The 17,785-nt window shown below is 52.1% G+C and overlaps 6 protein-coding genes across 6 annotated transcripts; 4 read left to right on the plus strand and 2 right to left on the minus strand.

Annotated features, from left to right (window-relative positions):
• Nucleotides 1-1,484: 1,484 nt before the first annotated feature.
• J4E78_006787 (uncharacterized protein) lies at nucleotides 1,485-4,223 on the plus strand (the record flags this gene model as incomplete). Its single annotated transcript, XM_049367397.1, has 6 exons — nucleotides 1,485-1,608; nucleotides 1,657-1,916; nucleotides 1,965-2,238; nucleotides 2,299-2,787; nucleotides 2,843-3,487; nucleotides 3,547-4,223. The coding sequence occupies 6 exons, from the start codon at nucleotides 1,485-1,487 to the stop codon at nucleotides 4,221-4,223; spliced, it is 2,469 nt and encodes an 822-aa protein (XP_049221144.1).
• A 695-nt stretch (nucleotides 4,224-4,918) lies between these two features.
• On the plus strand, nucleotides 4,919-5,316 carry J4E78_006788 (uncharacterized protein; the record flags this gene model as incomplete). The annotated part of the gene is made up of 2 exons (XM_049367398.1): nucleotides 4,919-4,949; nucleotides 5,021-5,316. The coding sequence occupies 2 exons, from the start codon at nucleotides 4,919-4,921 to the stop codon at nucleotides 5,314-5,316; spliced, it is 327 nt and encodes a 108-aa protein (XP_049221145.1).
• Nucleotides 5,317-5,530: 214 nt separating this feature from the next.
• Nucleotides 5,531-9,613, minus strand: J4E78_006789 (uncharacterized protein; the record flags this gene model as incomplete). The annotated part of the gene is made up of 5 exons (XM_049367399.1): nucleotides 5,531-6,318; nucleotides 6,660-7,590; nucleotides 8,457-8,462; nucleotides 8,520-9,501; nucleotides 9,552-9,613. The coding sequence occupies 5 exons, from the start codon at nucleotides 9,611-9,613 to the stop codon at nucleotides 5,531-5,533; spliced, it is 2,769 nt and encodes a 922-aa protein (XP_049221146.1).
• A 418-nt stretch (nucleotides 9,614-10,031) lies between these two features.
• J4E78_006790 (uncharacterized protein) lies at nucleotides 10,032-11,120 on the minus strand (the record flags this gene model as incomplete). Its single annotated transcript, XM_049367400.1, has 1 exon — nucleotides 10,032-11,120. The coding sequence occupies one exon, from the start codon at nucleotides 11,118-11,120 to the stop codon at nucleotides 10,032-10,034; it is 1,089 nt and encodes a 362-aa protein (XP_049221147.1).
• A 2,581-nt stretch (nucleotides 11,121-13,701) lies between these two features.
• On the plus strand, nucleotides 13,702-15,167 carry J4E78_006791 (uncharacterized protein; the record flags this gene model as incomplete). The annotated part of the gene is made up of 2 exons (XM_049367401.1): nucleotides 13,702-13,859; nucleotides 14,687-15,167. The coding sequence occupies 2 exons, from the start codon at nucleotides 13,702-13,704 to the stop codon at nucleotides 15,165-15,167; spliced, it is 639 nt and encodes a 212-aa protein (XP_049221148.1).
• Nucleotides 15,168-16,030: 863 nt separating this feature from the next.
• Nucleotides 16,031-17,458, plus strand: J4E78_006792 (uncharacterized protein; the record flags this gene model as incomplete). The annotated part of the gene is made up of 1 exon (XM_049367402.1): nucleotides 16,031-17,458. The coding sequence occupies one exon, from the start codon at nucleotides 16,031-16,033 to the stop codon at nucleotides 17,456-17,458; it is 1,428 nt and encodes a 475-aa protein (XP_049221149.1).
• Nucleotides 17,459-17,785: the final 327 nt, after the last annotated feature.

Genomic DNA, 17,785 nt, shown 5'->3' on the forward strand with positions numbered 1-17,785 from the left:
TTACTACTGGACAAGTCGACCGAGCACCTCTGGTTCGTCGCTCCTAGTCGTTACAAACACAGCCGACGAATTGGATGTCGCTCTGAAGCGGATGTCCTGGTGTTGGATAGCTTACACTACAAGTTGATATTGTAATGGTTCATTTTCACGATGCAGGATGTGATAACACCCTAACGGCATCTTGTAGTGCATCAGCAGCGCTTTGCAGCCTTCGTAAACTCTGTTAACAGCGCTGTGTTTTCGGTCCACACAGCCGCAGTTGGCTTGGATGAACATCCGTACGAGTCACCTGTGTGCTGAGAAACAGCTGTTCGTGACCAGGTCGTCGCGGCTGCAAGGCGGAGTGGCGCGCTTGAATTACCCGCCGGGCGTAGGCACGAGAGTTCAGGATGCTTGCATGCGCACGATGCGCTGACCGCGTTCGTCGATTGCTCATAGATGGCGGCATATTTCTCCATGTCTAAGTTTCGGGATCTAAACTTCTCTCTGTGGGTCAGCCAGCAACTAGGCAGCTGGAATCGGAGACAAGGTTTGCGGAGCAGATCGGCCAGCCTAGCTCGTTCGGGTTCGCACTCGCCATGGACTAAATCAACACCATCCCCCCTCCCAAATTCACTCTACGTCAACTTCATGTTTTGTGTAGTGTAGGGCATCTGCGCTAGGGCCCAAACTTATGCGTTGGAGCCCACCATCCAGGATACCAGAGAGCCGGCACTTCCAGAGGACTTCGATCGAGGCATTTACCTCGGAGTTTTGGCCTTCGCAGCGATGACCTGCACGCATGCATAAGGTTCGACATCTTATCTCGTAGATCGAGCTCGAAAGAGGAAGACATGTGAGGAGCTCCGATGCTCACGTTGAGTGACGCGCATGCCTGATGGGCCCAACCAGATAGTCTTCAGGATGTAGCACATGGACAGGCGACGCGTTTTGACCATCAGGGGCGATGAAGTGTTGTCCTGTAAACAATGTTGAGGCTTGGAGGGAGTCGGCTCGATCAGTTGGGATTAGTGGGGAAGGTGTGGCCAGTAGGTGATCACTGTCTGGCTATTGAGGGAGCTGGGACAAGCAAATGCCGTCGAGGTGCATTGCTCAATGTATGCGTTTCATCAAAGAAGAGCATGCGTCGAGCGCCGGGCGCGAAGTTGAGAATTCGATAGAATTGATGAGAGACGCGTCTTTCTCGGAAGATGATTCCGAAGATGCGCACGTGCCGTATCACGTGCTATCTCCGCATCTTGGCAGGTGCTTGACGGGGAAGAGGGACCCGACAGCCAACGTCATAACCCGCTGCAACGGCTTTATCGACGAAGGATTCATTAACGATGTAACCTTAGAGCTCAATCAGGGTGTACAACCGACAAGGCCCGCTTGGGGAGCGATGCGCGCATGCGGGGTACCTTGGAAAGCGGTGCACCAACGGCTGGGACGCATAAGAGGTAAAAGAAAGTACAACTCGTCCAGCTACATCGACTGTCCTCAAAATGTTGGGAACCGGGTTATTGTCTCTGCTGGTACTTGCGCCATGCGCACTTTCACAAGATGTCGACTATTCGCAATTCGTGAATCCATTCATCGGGACTGAAGGCGCGATACCTGGCTACGCATGCAAGATGCCCAGAAATCTACATCACCCTCACTTCTAACAGATACTAGACGGCGGCGGTGATGTATTCGTGGGCGGCGCAGTACCATTTGGCATGGTTAAACTAGGCATCGACACCTATGAAGAACCCATCAACCAGAGTGCACTCAACGGCGGATATACACCTCAAGGCCATGTGACTGGCATCAGCTTGATGCACCAGTCAGGAACCGGCGGAGGCTCGAAATATGGATACCCTTCCCAGATGCCGCTGACGAGCATTGATGGGGATGTCAATTTGCTGGACAACCGAACTTACTGGCAGGATCGAGTAGGGTCATCAAGCGTGATGGACAGGCAGCTTCTGACAAGCATCTAGGTTGGCGAAGACGTTGCGCAAGTTGGCTACTTCCGTACCGAGCTCGAATCTGGTGTCAAGATCGAACTCGCGGCCTCTCGACACGCGGGATTATACCATTACACATATTCGTCTTCGTCCGAGAAGCACGTTCTGGTTGACCTGTCGCACTACCTACCCCATCTGACACGTTCGTGGGACTCGCAGTTCTACACAGGTGGCGAGATTGAGATTCAACCGAACAACAGCACATACACGGGATATACATCTATAGCTGGTGGGTGGAACATTGGCGGTGAGTACTGTACGAAGTGCATGTGAGACATGTACTGATTTCGTACCTCTCCCTCTGCAGCACCAGTCATCGTGTACGTATGCGGCGAGTTCGATAGTCTACCTGACGAGGCACGTGCTTTCAAGGGGAAGAACACATTCCCTGTCGGTCGACACTTCCGGTCATTCAATAATGGCACAACACCCCGGCCTACGTATACTGGATCAACAGCCCGGTCAGGGCCGATGAACGACCGCGTTGGAGCAGTATTCAGTTGGACTAATGCCACCGAGATCAAATCGCGAGTAGGCATCTCCTTCATGTCTGTTGACAAGGCATGTTCGTATAAGAACGCCGAGCTCTCTTCGTGGTCAATCGAGGATACCGCGCAAGCGACGCGTGACGAATGGAACCGCGATGTCTTTTCCAAGATTCGCGTTGACACTTCGGAGTCGGCAAACAAGACCAGGCTGGCGTTGCTATACTCCAGTTTGTATTTCATGCACCTAATACCCAGCGAGCGTGTAGGCGAGAACCCGCTATGGGAATCGGAGGAGCCATATTGGGATGGTGAGTCCTGGCTGTACGAAATGCATGTGAGACATATACTGACTTAGTGTAAAAGACTTTTACACTATGTGGGATTTGTTCCGAAACCAGGTCTCGCTCTGGCACCTCATCCAGCCAAGCTACTATGAGTCTATGATCCGCTCTCTGATCGACATGTTCAAGCAAGAAGGCTACCTTCCAGATGGTCGATCTGGCAATTACAACGGTCTGGTCCAGGGAGGGTCCAACGCCGATAACGTCCTGGCAGATGCCTACGTCAAAGGCTTGACGGGTATGATCAACTGGACGGAAGGCTATGCAGCAGTCAAGAAAGATGCCGATGTTTTGCCATTCTTCGACGAGAACCCAGTCGATCCGTATGGTTCGCTGAAGGAAGGTCGTGGCGCTTTGAAAGACTGGATAGAACTTGGCTACGTCTCGGCTGATCGCAGCACGCGTGCAGTCTCAAAGACAGTAGAGTACTCACTCAATGATTTTGCTGTCAGCCAGATCGCAGCTGGTGAGGCGCCTGGCGATCGTGACCTCTACCTTCGTCGGTCCGCAGGTTGGCAGATGAGTTGGGATCCCGAGTCTGCGAGTCGGAACTTTTCCGGTTTCGTTATGCCGCGATACGCGAACGGCACTTTCCACAAGACCTACGACATTACTGACTGCAGCGATTGTAACTGGGAAGATGAGAGCTACGAAGGCACTGCTTTTGGTGAGTCGCTGCCTGCCTGCATGCTATCATCTTCTACTTGTACACTAACAAGAGGTTAGAGTATTCCTTCGTTGTTCCCCACGACATCTCGCGCGTAATCACGCTAATGGGAGGCCCTTCGCACTTTGAGAACCGTCTCGACTACGTCTTCCAACCAAACACGTCCGGCGTCGACCTCGGCGTGAACGGACTTGGTATCACGACCATCAACAACGTCGCAAACGAACCCGACTTCGAAACACCCTACCTCTACAACTACCTCAACAAGCAGTGGAAGAGCGTCGAGCGAAGCCGACAGCTTGCCAATGACTTCTACTTCAATACAACAAACGGTATACCCGGAAACAGCGATGCAGGAGCCCTGAATTGCTGGCTCATTTGGCAGATGCTGGGATTATATCCTATAGTCACTACGCCTGTATATCTCCTGGAAAGTCCTTGGTTCTCCGATATCAACATTACTGTCAATCATGACAAGACGCTGAGGATCAGGGCTGAGGGATTGGACGATGGAGACGGAAAGCAGGGGTACTACGTCCAGGGCGTGAGCATCAACGGAGAGGAGTGGGGGAAGAACTGGTTCGAGCATGAAGACGCCGGTGGTATCATGACTGAGGGAGGCGAGATTGTCTTCAGGCTTGGAGAGCAACAGACTGTGTGGGAGTCAGGCGATGTGCCGCCTAGTCCTGGACATCAGGTTGTTGATGTTGGTGAGAGCGCACAGTTCTCCAACTGATGCAGCATCGCACTGCGCCAATGTTGCGCCCCAAGAACATAGATAGTGATAGTCAGTCGCGAAGTACAGAAGCGACTCGCATCAATACATGTTCGTGACATCAACCTCTCTCAAACATCAAACTCCCCGCCAAGACACCCGACACACCTGACACACTCCGCCCACCCTCCGATCACGTGAACCACTCTGAAACGCCTCCTGCGACAGCAGTCCTCGACCCATCCGCCACGGCATTGACCCCGCTGATAGGCCAGAACACACCTCCCAGAGGACGCGTCACCAGCAACTCGCTCAATAGTACAAGTCAAGTACAAGTCCCTCAACAGCATGAATCATGCACTCTATATCCGCATCCATTATAGGTACCTCGCCTCCGACACCCGGTGCCTGGATACGCAGGCGACAAGGCGATCACACAGCGACAGCCTCAGCGCCACGGAGAGCATGACACGATGCACTGGAAGTGTACTGCGGGGTCGCACATCGCGGGTGCCTGAGGAAAAGGCATAAGAAGGCTGTGTCGCCCATCGTGTTGAGAGAATCATCAAGCAACATCTCTTCGCACTACAAACAACCCACTTCTATTCCATTCTTTCTTTGCGTCTGTGACTGCAAAAGCTGACCTGGTGTCATTCGTTCAAACGTACTATACATAATCTACCGACGAGTTTATTTCGATACTCATAACCAGCAATATGCGTTTCTCCATCGCTACTCTTATCACCTGTAAGTCATCCCATTTTCCACCTGCCATGCACAGGTACTCAAAGACATGGTATACTAACATATCTCCCCAGTGGCCGCCGTCTCCATGGCGCAAGTCACACCCAACAACGCAGGCGCCAAGAACGTCGGCGCAGGCGACGGTTCGCAGTTCATCACCGGCGGATGCGTTTCAGATGCCGATTGCAGTTCCGCATGCTGCAGTCAGGTCGCTGCGACCGGCGACGGTGTTTGCTCTGCCGAGGCGGCTAGCCAGCAGAACGGAAAGACGGGTTGTGGATTCACGGACCCGAATGCGGATGCGGTGATTGCGGCGGCGCAGGACCAGGTTGCGCAGCAGGGGTTTAAGAGGGTTGTTCGTAGCGAGTAGGGGCGTTGCTTTGACGGAGGTGGTGGTGTTGCGTCAATGATAAGATGGTTTGACGGTGGCTGTGTTGTGCTCTGGCTGTGATGTCTCTTCTCGTGATGTGCATCAAGTTCAACTAGTTCATGCGCATTTTAGAATCCGCTCCGCGTCGAAGACGTGATTCGACGTGGAGCGGATTCTAAAATGCGCATGAACCAATTGAAGTGTGATCATGTCCTCAGTGAGCATATCCACTTCCCGCCCCAAAAGCCGCCCACAGCCGAGCCACCCAAAGCGCCAATATCAACTCCCGGCATGTCTGGTCTAGATCATGCCTCAGTTCAATCGTCGGCATCTTGCCTCCAGGCCCCATCTTCAACACCTCTGTCGCAACGACATGACCTTCGCTGTCTTTCCACTGACTAGGTTCCAGCTCGTTCTTCCTCTGCTTAAGCGCCTTTGTGAACCCCCCTGGCTTCCCACAAGTCATGATCTCGTTCGGTCGACTGCCCTGCGTGGGCATATGCACGACATGCCATCGGCGCAGTCCGAAGCGCAGTTGTAAAGCGCCGGGTAGTGTGCTCCCTGCTTTACCTTGGATGTAGTACTCGTTGATGAGGAAGGGTGGGTCGTGGGCTTCGTATAGCACGCTGCTGCTGTCGAAGGCGACGGTCGGTGCGCCGGATTGGAGGAACGTGATCTCTTCGGCTTTTAGTCTCCGTATCCGAAGCTTATTGATTCGCGCATCGAGGAGGGAGGATAGCTGGTAGGCGGGCGCGTTGGGTGTGTGGATGAAGGTGCCGTAGATGGTGAAGGTCGTGGCCTTCTCGTCGACGGTGGCGTATGCGGGAGGTAACTCGGGTGGAGGCGATGCTGGTATGATTGTGGGTGTTGGCTCTGGGTCGACAGCAGGTTGTTCGGCAGCGGCGGGCTCGGGGGGAGGTTGTGGTACTGTGGTGGGCGGAGGCGCGACGACGGCTTCTTCGTATGAGGGTATCGGCGCGTTGATGTTTGGGCGAGACATGGCTGCGATAACCAGAAAACGCACGCAAGCAGTTGCTCAGTCGGGCTGGCAGTACTCACAGTAGTGCACAAGATGGAATTTCAGAGGCTGTGTTCCGCCAAGCATGCTGTCGTATTGATTGATTGATGATGTGAACACGGCAAGCCCGGCGTGACGTACTTCATCCACAACCTCGGCTTCTTCCGCCTGCCAAGACCCCACACCTGCAGTCTCTCCCCACGTCATACCACGAGTCCCACGGCAGTCGCGTGTGGAACCTAGACGCATCCGAGCCAGACTACAAGAAATGCAGCACTCCGCCATCATGTTGGCGGCTCTTTGCATCTGTGCATCTTTGTCCAACAAGCCAAGTCGATCATGCGAATCTCGTGGCCCTTCTCCTGCAACTCAAGCAAGAGTGGTTTTGCTAGATCGAGGAACTCAGCGCCGCGCTTACTATCAGCAGGAAAAATCGATAGAGAGACAGTTACGCCGAGACTGGCTGAGTTCAAGATCTTTCTTAAATCTCCAATAGTCTCCTCCATATCTGACTCAATCCTCCAACTATTGTCAAAACGCATGACGAAGGTGATACGGCCGGCGATGTTTTTGGGCAGTACACTTGCATCGATGTTCGACCACCACGGAAGCTTTGCGATAATATGGTGGATAGACAACGGCTGTGTGTATATGTACTTCTGAATGATGAACGTCGTTTTCCAATGGAATCTTTCGAGGATCTCATCAGCTAGTGGATGGGTGGTTGATATCATGGGGTATGGACAGCCGACTGGTGGAGTAGGTATAATACCGTCCGATGCTCCTTTGTGGATGGAGAAGCCAGTGTTGTCTGTTGCTAACTTGATAGTGTAAGTGTTCTCCCTAGGGAGTAGATGGTCGTATACCATGTCCCTAACCTCCCGTGGTAGCTTCCCTGATGGTAGCAATCCGAACATTCTGTCGAGGAGACTGGGGTGTACGAGCTTGGCGTATTCTCTGAGGACATCCGCGAGCGTGTGGTGGATGTACAGTTCCTTCGGTTCAACCTCGGAACGCTTCCGAAGCTCTGCATTGATACGACGCTCTGCCAAACCGAGCTTCAATGTAGCTGTGTCCTTGCTGGTCGGGTCGGCGAGGGACGGTGGACCGCTTTGAGATTTTGGATCAAGTCGTTTCTCGATGTCCTCGAGAGTCGAAAGCTGCTTTTCTTTCCACGCTTTCAGCTCTTGCAGCGTAGAGTCAAATCGTTCCTTCTCAGCTCTCAGTCTCTCCGCAATGGCATGTAGACTGCCATCCTGGACGTTAGCTAAGGCTATTTACGTTACGACAGAAAGCCTTGACTGACCTGAAAGCTCGAAGACGGTAGTGCTCATACTCTGTCGAGGCAGGCGAAGAGCGTCCGAAGACATCTACGAAGCCGAGTCGGTCACTAGTGGTATGGGTTGTAGACATCGCGAACACCTGAGTAATATACCGGGTGGTTTGTTTTGGTGTTACGCAAAACACCAAAGGACCCAGGTATGGGTTATGACACTCAGCTAGCCGAAAAACTAGACCCAAAGAAGCAAATTTGGAAGGCTCCGGTGCCAGTACACTAAAGAACGCGTCAACAAAGATTGAGTGACTTGTTTTTCACATTTCTTTACCTAGGTACACACTACCGTGAGTACGTGATTAACGCTCACTTTAATTGAGATACTCCAAGCTTCCATACGAACCAAGGTTGGGAACTAGACGCCAATCCTATCCTCCGCATTTCATACGACCCACACGCAAAAGAATGCCCCCGAATAAGAAGTACAGCCACCCCGAGAGCTCAACAGATAACGAACCTTGCGATTGACGTAATTTGGACCGGCAAAGCTACTAGTTTCGCGTCCTGGACGACGCAGCGCTTGGCACAAGCGGTGATTACACTTCGTATTGCATTCCGCAAAAGGTAAAGCCACTATCTGAGCAGGGGTATACATCGTCTTAGGGATTATTCACTTATTAGGATATAGCAGTGTATATGCAGCAAATCCAACACGCATCATAGCCCTTCCTGGTATCGTGTTCACATCATCTGACCCTCCGTCCTCATCTCCGCCTTCTCCCCAGCATCCAGACTACGTCCCGAAGGGTACATCTGATGCGGAGATCGCCTCATATACTCGCGGACTTTCGCCTATTGAATCTGATTAGTGCCATACACTCTTATACAAGACTCAGGTTGACGACCTACCTTACGGAATTGCCGGCGATGAGTCCACGTATCGGTGAACGTGGCGCTTCCCTTCCCCGCCGTCCATGTCCACCCGCTAATCCTATCGTCCAAGTGAATCTGGTGGCCTCGAGCCTTCAAGGCCGTCAGGCTCGGGAATATGGCCTCCATGATAATATGAACGTTCTCGTTATGGACAGCGGCGTCGATCTCGATCCCAGCATTCGAGGCTGATAGTCGTTCGGTAGTAGCTAACATGGCTTGGCGTATAGTTGGGTCGGTGGGAAGTAGACACTCATATCCTTTACGCGAAGAACCAATTTGGGAATGCCAGTACATCTCTTTGCTAGGGAAGATCACTTGGATACGTGCTCGGGTATTGGTGAGTTGCTGTAGTAGGTCGAAGCGCTGACGGAGTAGAATTCTACGCTCTTCAACTTGGTAAATGTCCTCGGGCATGTAGATGCTGATTTTGGAGAGCCAGCGTTTTGGTACGATATCCTGCTTCCACGCATCTTGGTTGAGAACCCTGCTTATTAGCGCGTCGTGGTGGATATTGAATTGGCCACGTCGGTAACGAAGTTGTAAGATCTCTAAAGCTGACTCTTTGCCGACGATGGATGGATCGATGTAGTAAGGATCTTGGCCTCGAGCGACACTAGCTGCCATTTGAGTCCGGTGGAAAAATGTAGAGCGTGGCTTGTTGGTCGTCTTCAGTACGTATCTACTGCCCTCCAACCAGATGTCAAACGACGGGTTCTCGAAATCCATCAGCTCAGCGTAGATCATGTCACGCAGCTCTCGCGGTAGGTGATTTTGCACGGCCTGTAGTATTGGTGGGGATTCTAGACGGGAGCATTCAACAGCGGTGTGATACAGACGATCCTTAGCTCGTCGCAGTTGCGCCCTTAGTCTTACACGCCGGGCTCCGTGTCCCTTGGGGCATGCAGTAAAGGTGAAATTGTCGACGGTACTTTGAAGCGGTTCAATTTTCTTGGCGGCTCTGCGTGTTCATCAGCGTGCGGTCTATTTTCATTTGGTGATGGGACTCACTGGTATCCATCTGCACGCAGCTCCACAAGCGTCGAGACCTTGCGTGTCTTCGTATAAACCATGGTTGACTGCGATCTTGGTGTAACTTGGGCGAGATTGACGTATCTGCGGTCTGGAGTTGGCCGTTACGAAACTGAGAGCGGGCCCTGGGCGTGGAGCAGCGTTCATATATACGCAGAAGGTGGAGGCGATAAACCACCGTGATGTGGACGGACCACAAAGTGGATAAATGAATGAGCGATCTCGAACTAATATGCGCTGAACATAAGAACTTATACAAGAGAACTAAACAGGTTGCCGACTACACTAAGACAAAACCATGCAGAAAAGGTAACCTAAGACGGATGTAGGCTCTAGGGTGTCTAACCTTTTCCTAGGCTGACGTGACAAGAAAGAACAACGCTAATGAATGTGGTCGTAATTAGATGAGTTGAGGTACATCCCGATACAAACGTCACAGTAACACCGTCGTCGTAAGCACTACCAGAACTCCAAAACAACATACCACCTGATCACACTGCCTACCAAGAAAGCCCAGCTCCCTGCCATTGCCGCTATAGCTGCATGCACCTTGCCCCGTTCCTCATTCTCCCCACCCTGGAACAGAAAGAAACCAGCCATCATGAAGCCGAGCCCACCAAGCGCATTGAGAATGGCACTCTGCCAATCCGAATGAAAGAACCTGGGCTTGTACCAGCGCTCTTGTTCGGAGAACGCCAACATAGCGTTCGCGACCAAGAAGAGCGCGCCGTGTACCACCTGCGGCCCGAAAACGATGTAACCAAAGAGAGGGTCGTCTTCCGGAACAATGCCGGGAAAGTCGACGATGCCAGCGAACATAAAGATGATGCCCCCAAAGAGGACGATGAGACCAGCCTGGAAGGCCAAGTTGGTGGCCGACAACTCCCAAACCTTCTCCCATGATGGTATCCACTTGAACTCTGGTGTGCCAAGGAGCGCTGGCCGGTATCTAACTTTCTCAGGCTCCAACTTTGACGTTTCGAGTGTACCGCGGTCTGCATTCAGAGCACTGAAGGTGTCGAAGATGCCTGCGACGAAGAAGAAGATCGATCCGATCAATATCGTACTAGGGACGGCGACAGTCTCTTCGGTTTCGAACTCGGTGGAAGGGTTGAGGCGAGGTAGTAGATCGAAGGTGGCGTTGATGACGAGGTCGATAGATCCAATGAGGAAGATGATAGCTACGAGGTAGATGGGGTCGCGGTAGGGAAAGACGGTGAACATGGATTTTAGCCGCACTTTAAAGGAACTGCTATTGTCCCATTCCATAACCGAGGTGGTGTCGAGATAGCGGTCGTCGATGTATGCTTGGCTGTTGTCGGCATTGCGTTCGACATCGAAGAAGGTAGGCTGTGAAGTACGCTCGGAGTGGCATTTTTCGCGGTGTTCAATGTGGTTGACATGGACGAAGGATTGGAGCTTCTCGGTTGAAGCGGGGCGTGGTTGGAGATCGATTGATAAGGTCTCCGATATGCTATGTGGGCGAGGGGTCATGCTCATCCGCGCCTGGCGGATGTACGAAGCACGGATCGTTGCTGAGGCATTCATGTCGAGCCAAGACAGCGGTAAGGACAGTATTAAAGATTAGAAGTTAACGGTACTTGTACTGGGAAATTGAACGAAGGACACAATTCGACACGGTAGGCTTATAGAAAAGAAAGCATCCTCAATAGGCCCTTATGAGAACCCATACCCAGCGCAATCAAACGTTAGTTGGGTGTTGCTGTGTTGATCGTGCGCTCAGACGCCCAAGCCCAAGACTTCACATGTCTGACCCACGAGCTTCGTCATGCTTTTGGCCAACAAGAATCGAGTGTTGATGCTGTCAAGCTCAACCAAGCTTTGTGAAGTGGTGCTTGTTTCCCACTTGCTTTTGGTGTGGGTCGAACAGTACGTGGCGCCGTTCCGGATGGAGGAGTGCCGCCACTTGCGTGTGGCAGTGAACTGTTCGGAGTGAGAGTTATCGGTTTCAGTATTTGCATCGTATGAGACATCGGCCCAAAATAGGGGCGACTAGACGAAAAGGGCCCGGATCGCCGGCAGGCGCCGCTCGGACCGATCATCTTCAGGCACTAGTGCAGTGTGCGCTTCATCCTGGAGGTCGATCTGGAAAGATAGTGGGTTGAAACATTCTTGCCAACTCAAGGCCACGCAAGCAGAAGGAAGGCAAGCGCTTATCGAATGGTGATGTTCAAGAGCGGCACTATCATGGTTGCTGGTGGCTCATTGTGGTACTCAAACACTGGCCTCTGAAACCAAATCGCTGCGCCGTCTTCGAGGTAGAGTTTGTCCCTGTCGCATCGATAGGCCTGTCGGGGGCATTGAGTATATCAACGCTGTCGCGCACGAAGATGCGTGCCGGCGGATGCCGTGGAAGATCCGCGCAGTGACCGTCTCTGGATTATCAATGCACTCTGGACCTGAGTAATGCAAGGAGTGGGCAATGGGCATGCATTGTGCTGGCAGGTTTCTCATCTTGCGTCGGGATCGCCTGGTGTTGTCACTGTTGATGAAGGTGCTGTTCAGACGAGTGGGTGAGAGCGGTCTCGGCTGGAAGGCGGTGCTGACATCATCCGCTAGGCTGGGTCAAGGAGCGGCCCTCCCATCCTCTCAAGGTTTTGGCGGTGGCGGCTTTCGCGACCCATCACAACAACGCTCTTCGCGAACGACTTCTGGCCCAGCTTCTATCTCATTGATTCATCAGCACGCTTCAAGCGCTCTGTGTTTGATCGACATCACTATGATGTTCGTCGCATGAGCGGTCTGCTTATTGATATTTTCTATAATCTCGATCGCCCTCAGTTTCGAGCGCATCACCTGCTCAGTAGTGGACCGAATACAAGAATAGGCACCTTATCTACTTCAAACCCCGAATCGCAAGATAAGACAGCTTCAAGCGCCGAGTCACATTGTCGGTACCTGGGAAGGATGCACACTTGGCCTTGGGATGGGTTTCCGGGGTCTGCACGAAGACCTAAGAAAAGACGCGCCACGTTACGCGAACCCAAGACAACCGCACACCCAACCTCAGCCTACGTAGCCGGAACCGTCGTCTTCACCGTTCTAGGAAGTCCGGTGTGGCATTCTACTTCAGAGACAAGGCTACAGCGACAAGGCTACGAGGCAAACTAATCACTACCAGTTGATGGAGTGCACAGAAGCCTTGCAAACCTTGTACAATTTCACCAGCGTTGAGCTCCAGCGATCCGCAGCTGCTGCGTAGACCGCGGCAAACATCTTCCTGCCAGCGATGATCATCCAAGGGACATGTTTCGCGATTTGGTCACTTCGTACCGTTCACCAGTGTTCATGCGCGTCTACGTTGAGGGCGCGGGAGGATGGCCCCGCGCCCCAACGCGCATACCCGCCGGAAGGAACGTAGCGCATGTCAGCCGCGCCATCCGTCAGCAGCATCTACAAATCATCGCAAGCGCCTATACACCCCAAGATTAGATGCATGACGCAGCGTTGCCGAGTCGCCTATGCGCTTCACAGTGCATCGCAGGACACTAATCCTAGGGAAAAGGCAGAGGGGCTCTGAACAGCGAACCAGAGACGCCAAGGTCCTATTTACCCAGGACAAAAGTGTAGCAGCTTGAGATGAACTGCCGAACTGAACGTCAAGGTAAGCAGTACCAAGAAAGTGTTGTAGCGATATTCTAGGATTGATCGCCTCGTGTACTGTTTTTGGCCCGCACCCTGGACAATTCGAAGCACACGCGAGGCTCTGCTTCACCCATAATTCGCCTTACCAGCTACAGCCTTTCTACTTCATGACCTGCTCTTTCGTCATGCTTAGGGTGATATGGGGTAAGGAGGTCTGACCATTTCACTATTTCCTTATCGTTTCCTTCTGGGTCAGTTTCCTGGACGTTGTCCATTTTTCCCTTATGTCGAATATGAAGTTAGCGAGTGGATATTTCCTGCCCCGAAGTACATCAGCCAGCCCCATCGACCGAGCAAATACCATCAGGGCTGCATCATGGGCCATTCTTATCATCACGATGATGGTTTTCGGAGCACGGCAGATAATGAAGGTTGTTGTCTTTCGGAGAATGGCGCTCGATGATCTTTTAATATTTATCGCTTTTGTAAGTTGCACAACCTATCTCTCGAACTTTGCTAATGCATGCAGTCCTTTGCCGCCAGTCTTTCAATCATAGCCCTTGTCCTGTCGTTCGAAGGTCTCGGCACTGTTGGTCCGTTGACCCCCGAGCAAGCCATCTTCCTTATGAAAGGGTACTATTCGTCTGAGATTGTCTACATCGTAGCCATTGGCTTCGCGAAGTTATCAATCTTGGTAATATTTTACAATGTCGTCGTAACGCAACGCATCATCCGCCGAGCCGTGGTAGCTTTCAGTGCGGTAGTGTCAGTCTGGACAGCGGCGTCGCTTGTCGCAATTGCGTTTCAGTGCCAGCTACCTCGACCTTGGCAGATTGTTGGCCCAAGATGCTTCAACTCGGTATGCAACATGGGACCCAATCAAACACGGTCTGAAAGCTGACCTGAATAGCGCATCTTTGGGATCGTCTATTGTATCGTCGATATTTCCACCGAAGTCGCAATCATTATGCTCTCCATACACCTCGTAGCATACCTACAAGTACGGCTCTCAAGGAAATTCGCAGTCATTGCATGCTTTGCGCCACGCATGCTGGTGCTGATTTTGGCAATTGTTCGTCTCGTTTTGCTATTCCCGGCTACGCTCCATGGCGATCCTCAATACCGACTCTGGGTGCCGACGATCGTATCGCAAGCCCATGTATGCCTCAGCATCGCAACTGCCAGCATTCCATACATGGTCCCCTTCTTCAAAGGTATGGATGGTGACTTGCGAAGGCCTCACTCGACGAAGAGTCGCCTCCATCTCATCGATGAAGAGACAGGGCGCTCAAGGTCCTCGTTGTGGTTTCGTCGACACAATAAGACCAAGGCTCTTGAACTCTGGAACCCGACTGCAGATGCCGTTGTTCCATACAATCGCGTGCCGCAGCTCTCGCCTTATATTCCCGCTCCAAGACCTTTATCGCCTTTATCGCCTCCTCGGCCGCAGACGCCGCTCGGCAAGCAGGCTAGCGTTCGCGGTTTGAACATATATATCCCCTGTCGAGATCCTCGGCGGCAACGAAGCTTAGATTGGGCGAGTCCGCGCACAGAAAGCTCGGGCGTGCTTTCGCCATCGTGCGCATCACCACAAGCTTTGCTTCCGCGATCGTTCATCCCTTCCAGAAAGGCACCCAGCCCACCAACAAAGATCTACAGCCCCAGACCAACTTCCTCAAGCTCATGCTACTCCAGTCGCACCCCAACGCCGGCTTTGACTACGCCATATGCGGAACGCTTCTCGCTATTCCCGGCTCAAAGCTCCTCCTCCGTCTCACCGCAGCCACAGTACAGCCCATCTCGGGTGCCACCAATTCGAGCAATGCGATCGCAAGCGATATCCACGGGCGTAAAGTCTCCTGGTCCGCCAGTCCTGAAGAGTCCCTCTGGTCCAGGGGCGCTGATAACACGGTCGTCCAGCCGTGCGCAGCCTCGGAAGTTCAGTACCACAACGCATCTTCAGACGCCACCGCTGATGACTACATATGAGGGGACTGCAATCAGACCCGGTTCGATACAAGACTTGACTTCCCCCATGGGTGCAGCCATCAATGGCTGGTTTAGCAGTGCCAAGACAGACTATCCTTCGCCATCGTCACCCATGGAGGCCCCACCGAATTGGCAACCCAAGACCGATCAATACGAGCTTTCACCAATGCGCTCAGTCGCTCACCCAAGATCGCCACCTCCAAGTCATATGCGCTCACATGCTCGTGCAGACATACCGCACGATGCGCCGCCGCTTCGTTCGCCTCACGACACCCTACTTCAAACCCGAGCTTCCAGATCGCAAACCATTCCTGCTGTACGCGATGTGCGGCATAGTCCGAGGATCGTGCATTGTGACCCCTTCTAGCTGTATATCCTTCAGTTTCTGTACCATTTTGTCCTTCGTCTTGCATCTGGGCGGCGTTAAGAGGGTTCCTTCCAACAATTTGTCGCATTGAACGATACGATGATTGTATCACGAACTGTATAACATGTATTTGTACTTTCCTCTTACGGGTCTGTCTCTAGACCACAAGGTTTTGGCGGTTCTCTTCTGGCGTTCATGGAGTCGGAAGGATATGATGTTGATTGCCTCGGCATTCTCACGGCGCGTATTTGCAGCTATTTCAACAAGCTATTTCACGAAGATTCGATTCAAACGCTTTCACATTAATGTGCGCAAAAGAAGCACTTTCTCCACACGACGAGTGAATGGGTTGCGTCGTGAAACCTCGCCGCTTCCCCACTTTCACAACAATGGTAGGTGAACACTACGCTTGCAATCCATTATAAAAACTCCCAAACTTCACCCTTATCGACAGTTCACACCAATCATTACTCTCAATCAACTCGGTCAAACTCTGATGTCTGCGGCATACAGCAAAACGACTGCCGACGTATTCCGTCTTTGGAAGGTCGACGGCTTCACGGATTCCTCTGGACGGACATCGTGTGCCAAGGATGAACGAGAGCACTTCCGACTTCGCTGCCTTGCACTTAGGAATGTTGTGTCAACCCTAAGGCAAGATGATCAGTCCAAGCAGGCGAAAGAAGTGGAACTCGAAGACTTCATAGCCCGGAAGCTTGGATACACGGACAACCCAGACAATGCTGCGCATGCTGCCTTGTACCAGAAGCGCCTGTTAGTCCACCAGACTACAACTCAAGCTGCTAAAGAAAGACTGGCACGCGTTGAAGCAGAGCTGGAATTCGTTCTGGGGCACAATAGCGAAGCGAGGGTCTTTTGCGAACTTATCTCCGAGAAGTTACCCACGGAGCTTGTAGACATAGTTTACGCTTTTATCGAACCCTACCCCAAGGAACTTGAAGTCGACTATGACGTCGAACACAAAGAGCCTTTGGGAGACGAATCCGACAACCAAGAAGTCGTGGAACGAGTATACACCTCTAAGTCTCTGAACGGAGAGCTCAATGGAAAAGATTGCAAAACGCCCTGGTATCTAGACACCAACATCGTGAGCCCTGAGTTTGCCGAGGAGAAGATGAAGACGTTCCATCGCGAGACAGTTTTCTCCATCGACCGGTTAGTACACCTCACACGCTTCCTCAACCAAAACCGTTGGAGGGAATACGAGCACCTGGTCCCAAAAGAATTCGTGCGCAACATTCATCTCAAGATACCGTTAGATATGTGCCACGAGGAATGGATGGGCCCGGAAGACTCGGAAACTGAGGAAGAAAGCCAAGCATATCTGGACTCAATCTCAGGCTCTGCGGATGAAGATTTAGAATATGAAGCGTACGACTCAGTACTTGAGGAAACTCCAGAGCTGTTGTCTCTATGGCGACTCGTCGCTGGAAATACTCTCTTGAACGAGCTCGCGCCGCTACAGACCCTCACACAGAGAGGTGTTCGAATTACTATAGACGTCCGGCCCAGCATGAGGACTTGGTCCTTACTTCTGCCGAAACATGTCATGGAGGCATGGAGGGACTCTTCCCACGACGGCCCATTCAAATACGAGGGGGGCGACGAAGCAGAGAATGAGTGGGAAAACACGGAAGACTTTGAACTGATTGGGCGTCTTCTGCTGCTGGTGCTGATGCAGAAGTTGCTGCCGTTCTTCCAGGATCTGGTTAAGAAGGGACAAGTCGTAACGATTTTGGATGGCCGAGAGAAGTGGTCTTGGGTCATGAGCAGGGACAGCATGAGTGTGGATGACTTGCTTGAATGTAGGCAGGCCTTTTGGGCTCAGAAGCCAGAAGGCGTTTTCGGGGGCGAGAAGTTGGAGTTCCGTATACCGGGTGTTGAGGACGTTGGAGACGTATAAGTCTTTGACGGTCAGTATGCTTGAGTAAGGCATGCGTTCCGTATGGATATAGTGTTCTATCAATTCATGGTTTGCCGTCTACATCAGCGTGAAAACGAAACTTCACACACTCTGGGATGTAATGTAGACGTCTGGGTGATTTCCAATGCCTTCTATGAGTTCGTGCTTTACCGTCTACATTAGTATTAACATGAAGCTTCACGCACTCTGGGAGATCATGTAGACGTCTGGGTGATTTCCATTGTCCTATTGAAGTAGCCTTAGAAATGTTCGCTACCTCCTTCAACCAGAGTGCATGTACACACATCATTCCAACTCATTCATTCA

This window comes from Alternaria triticimaculans, assembly GCF_023758025.1.
Source record: "Alternaria triticimaculans strain BMP 0046 chromosome Unknown scaffold_9, whole genome shotgun sequence".
Classification (NCBI taxonomy): Eukaryota; Fungi; Ascomycota; class Dothideomycetes; order Pleosporales; family Pleosporaceae; genus Alternaria; species Alternaria triticimaculans.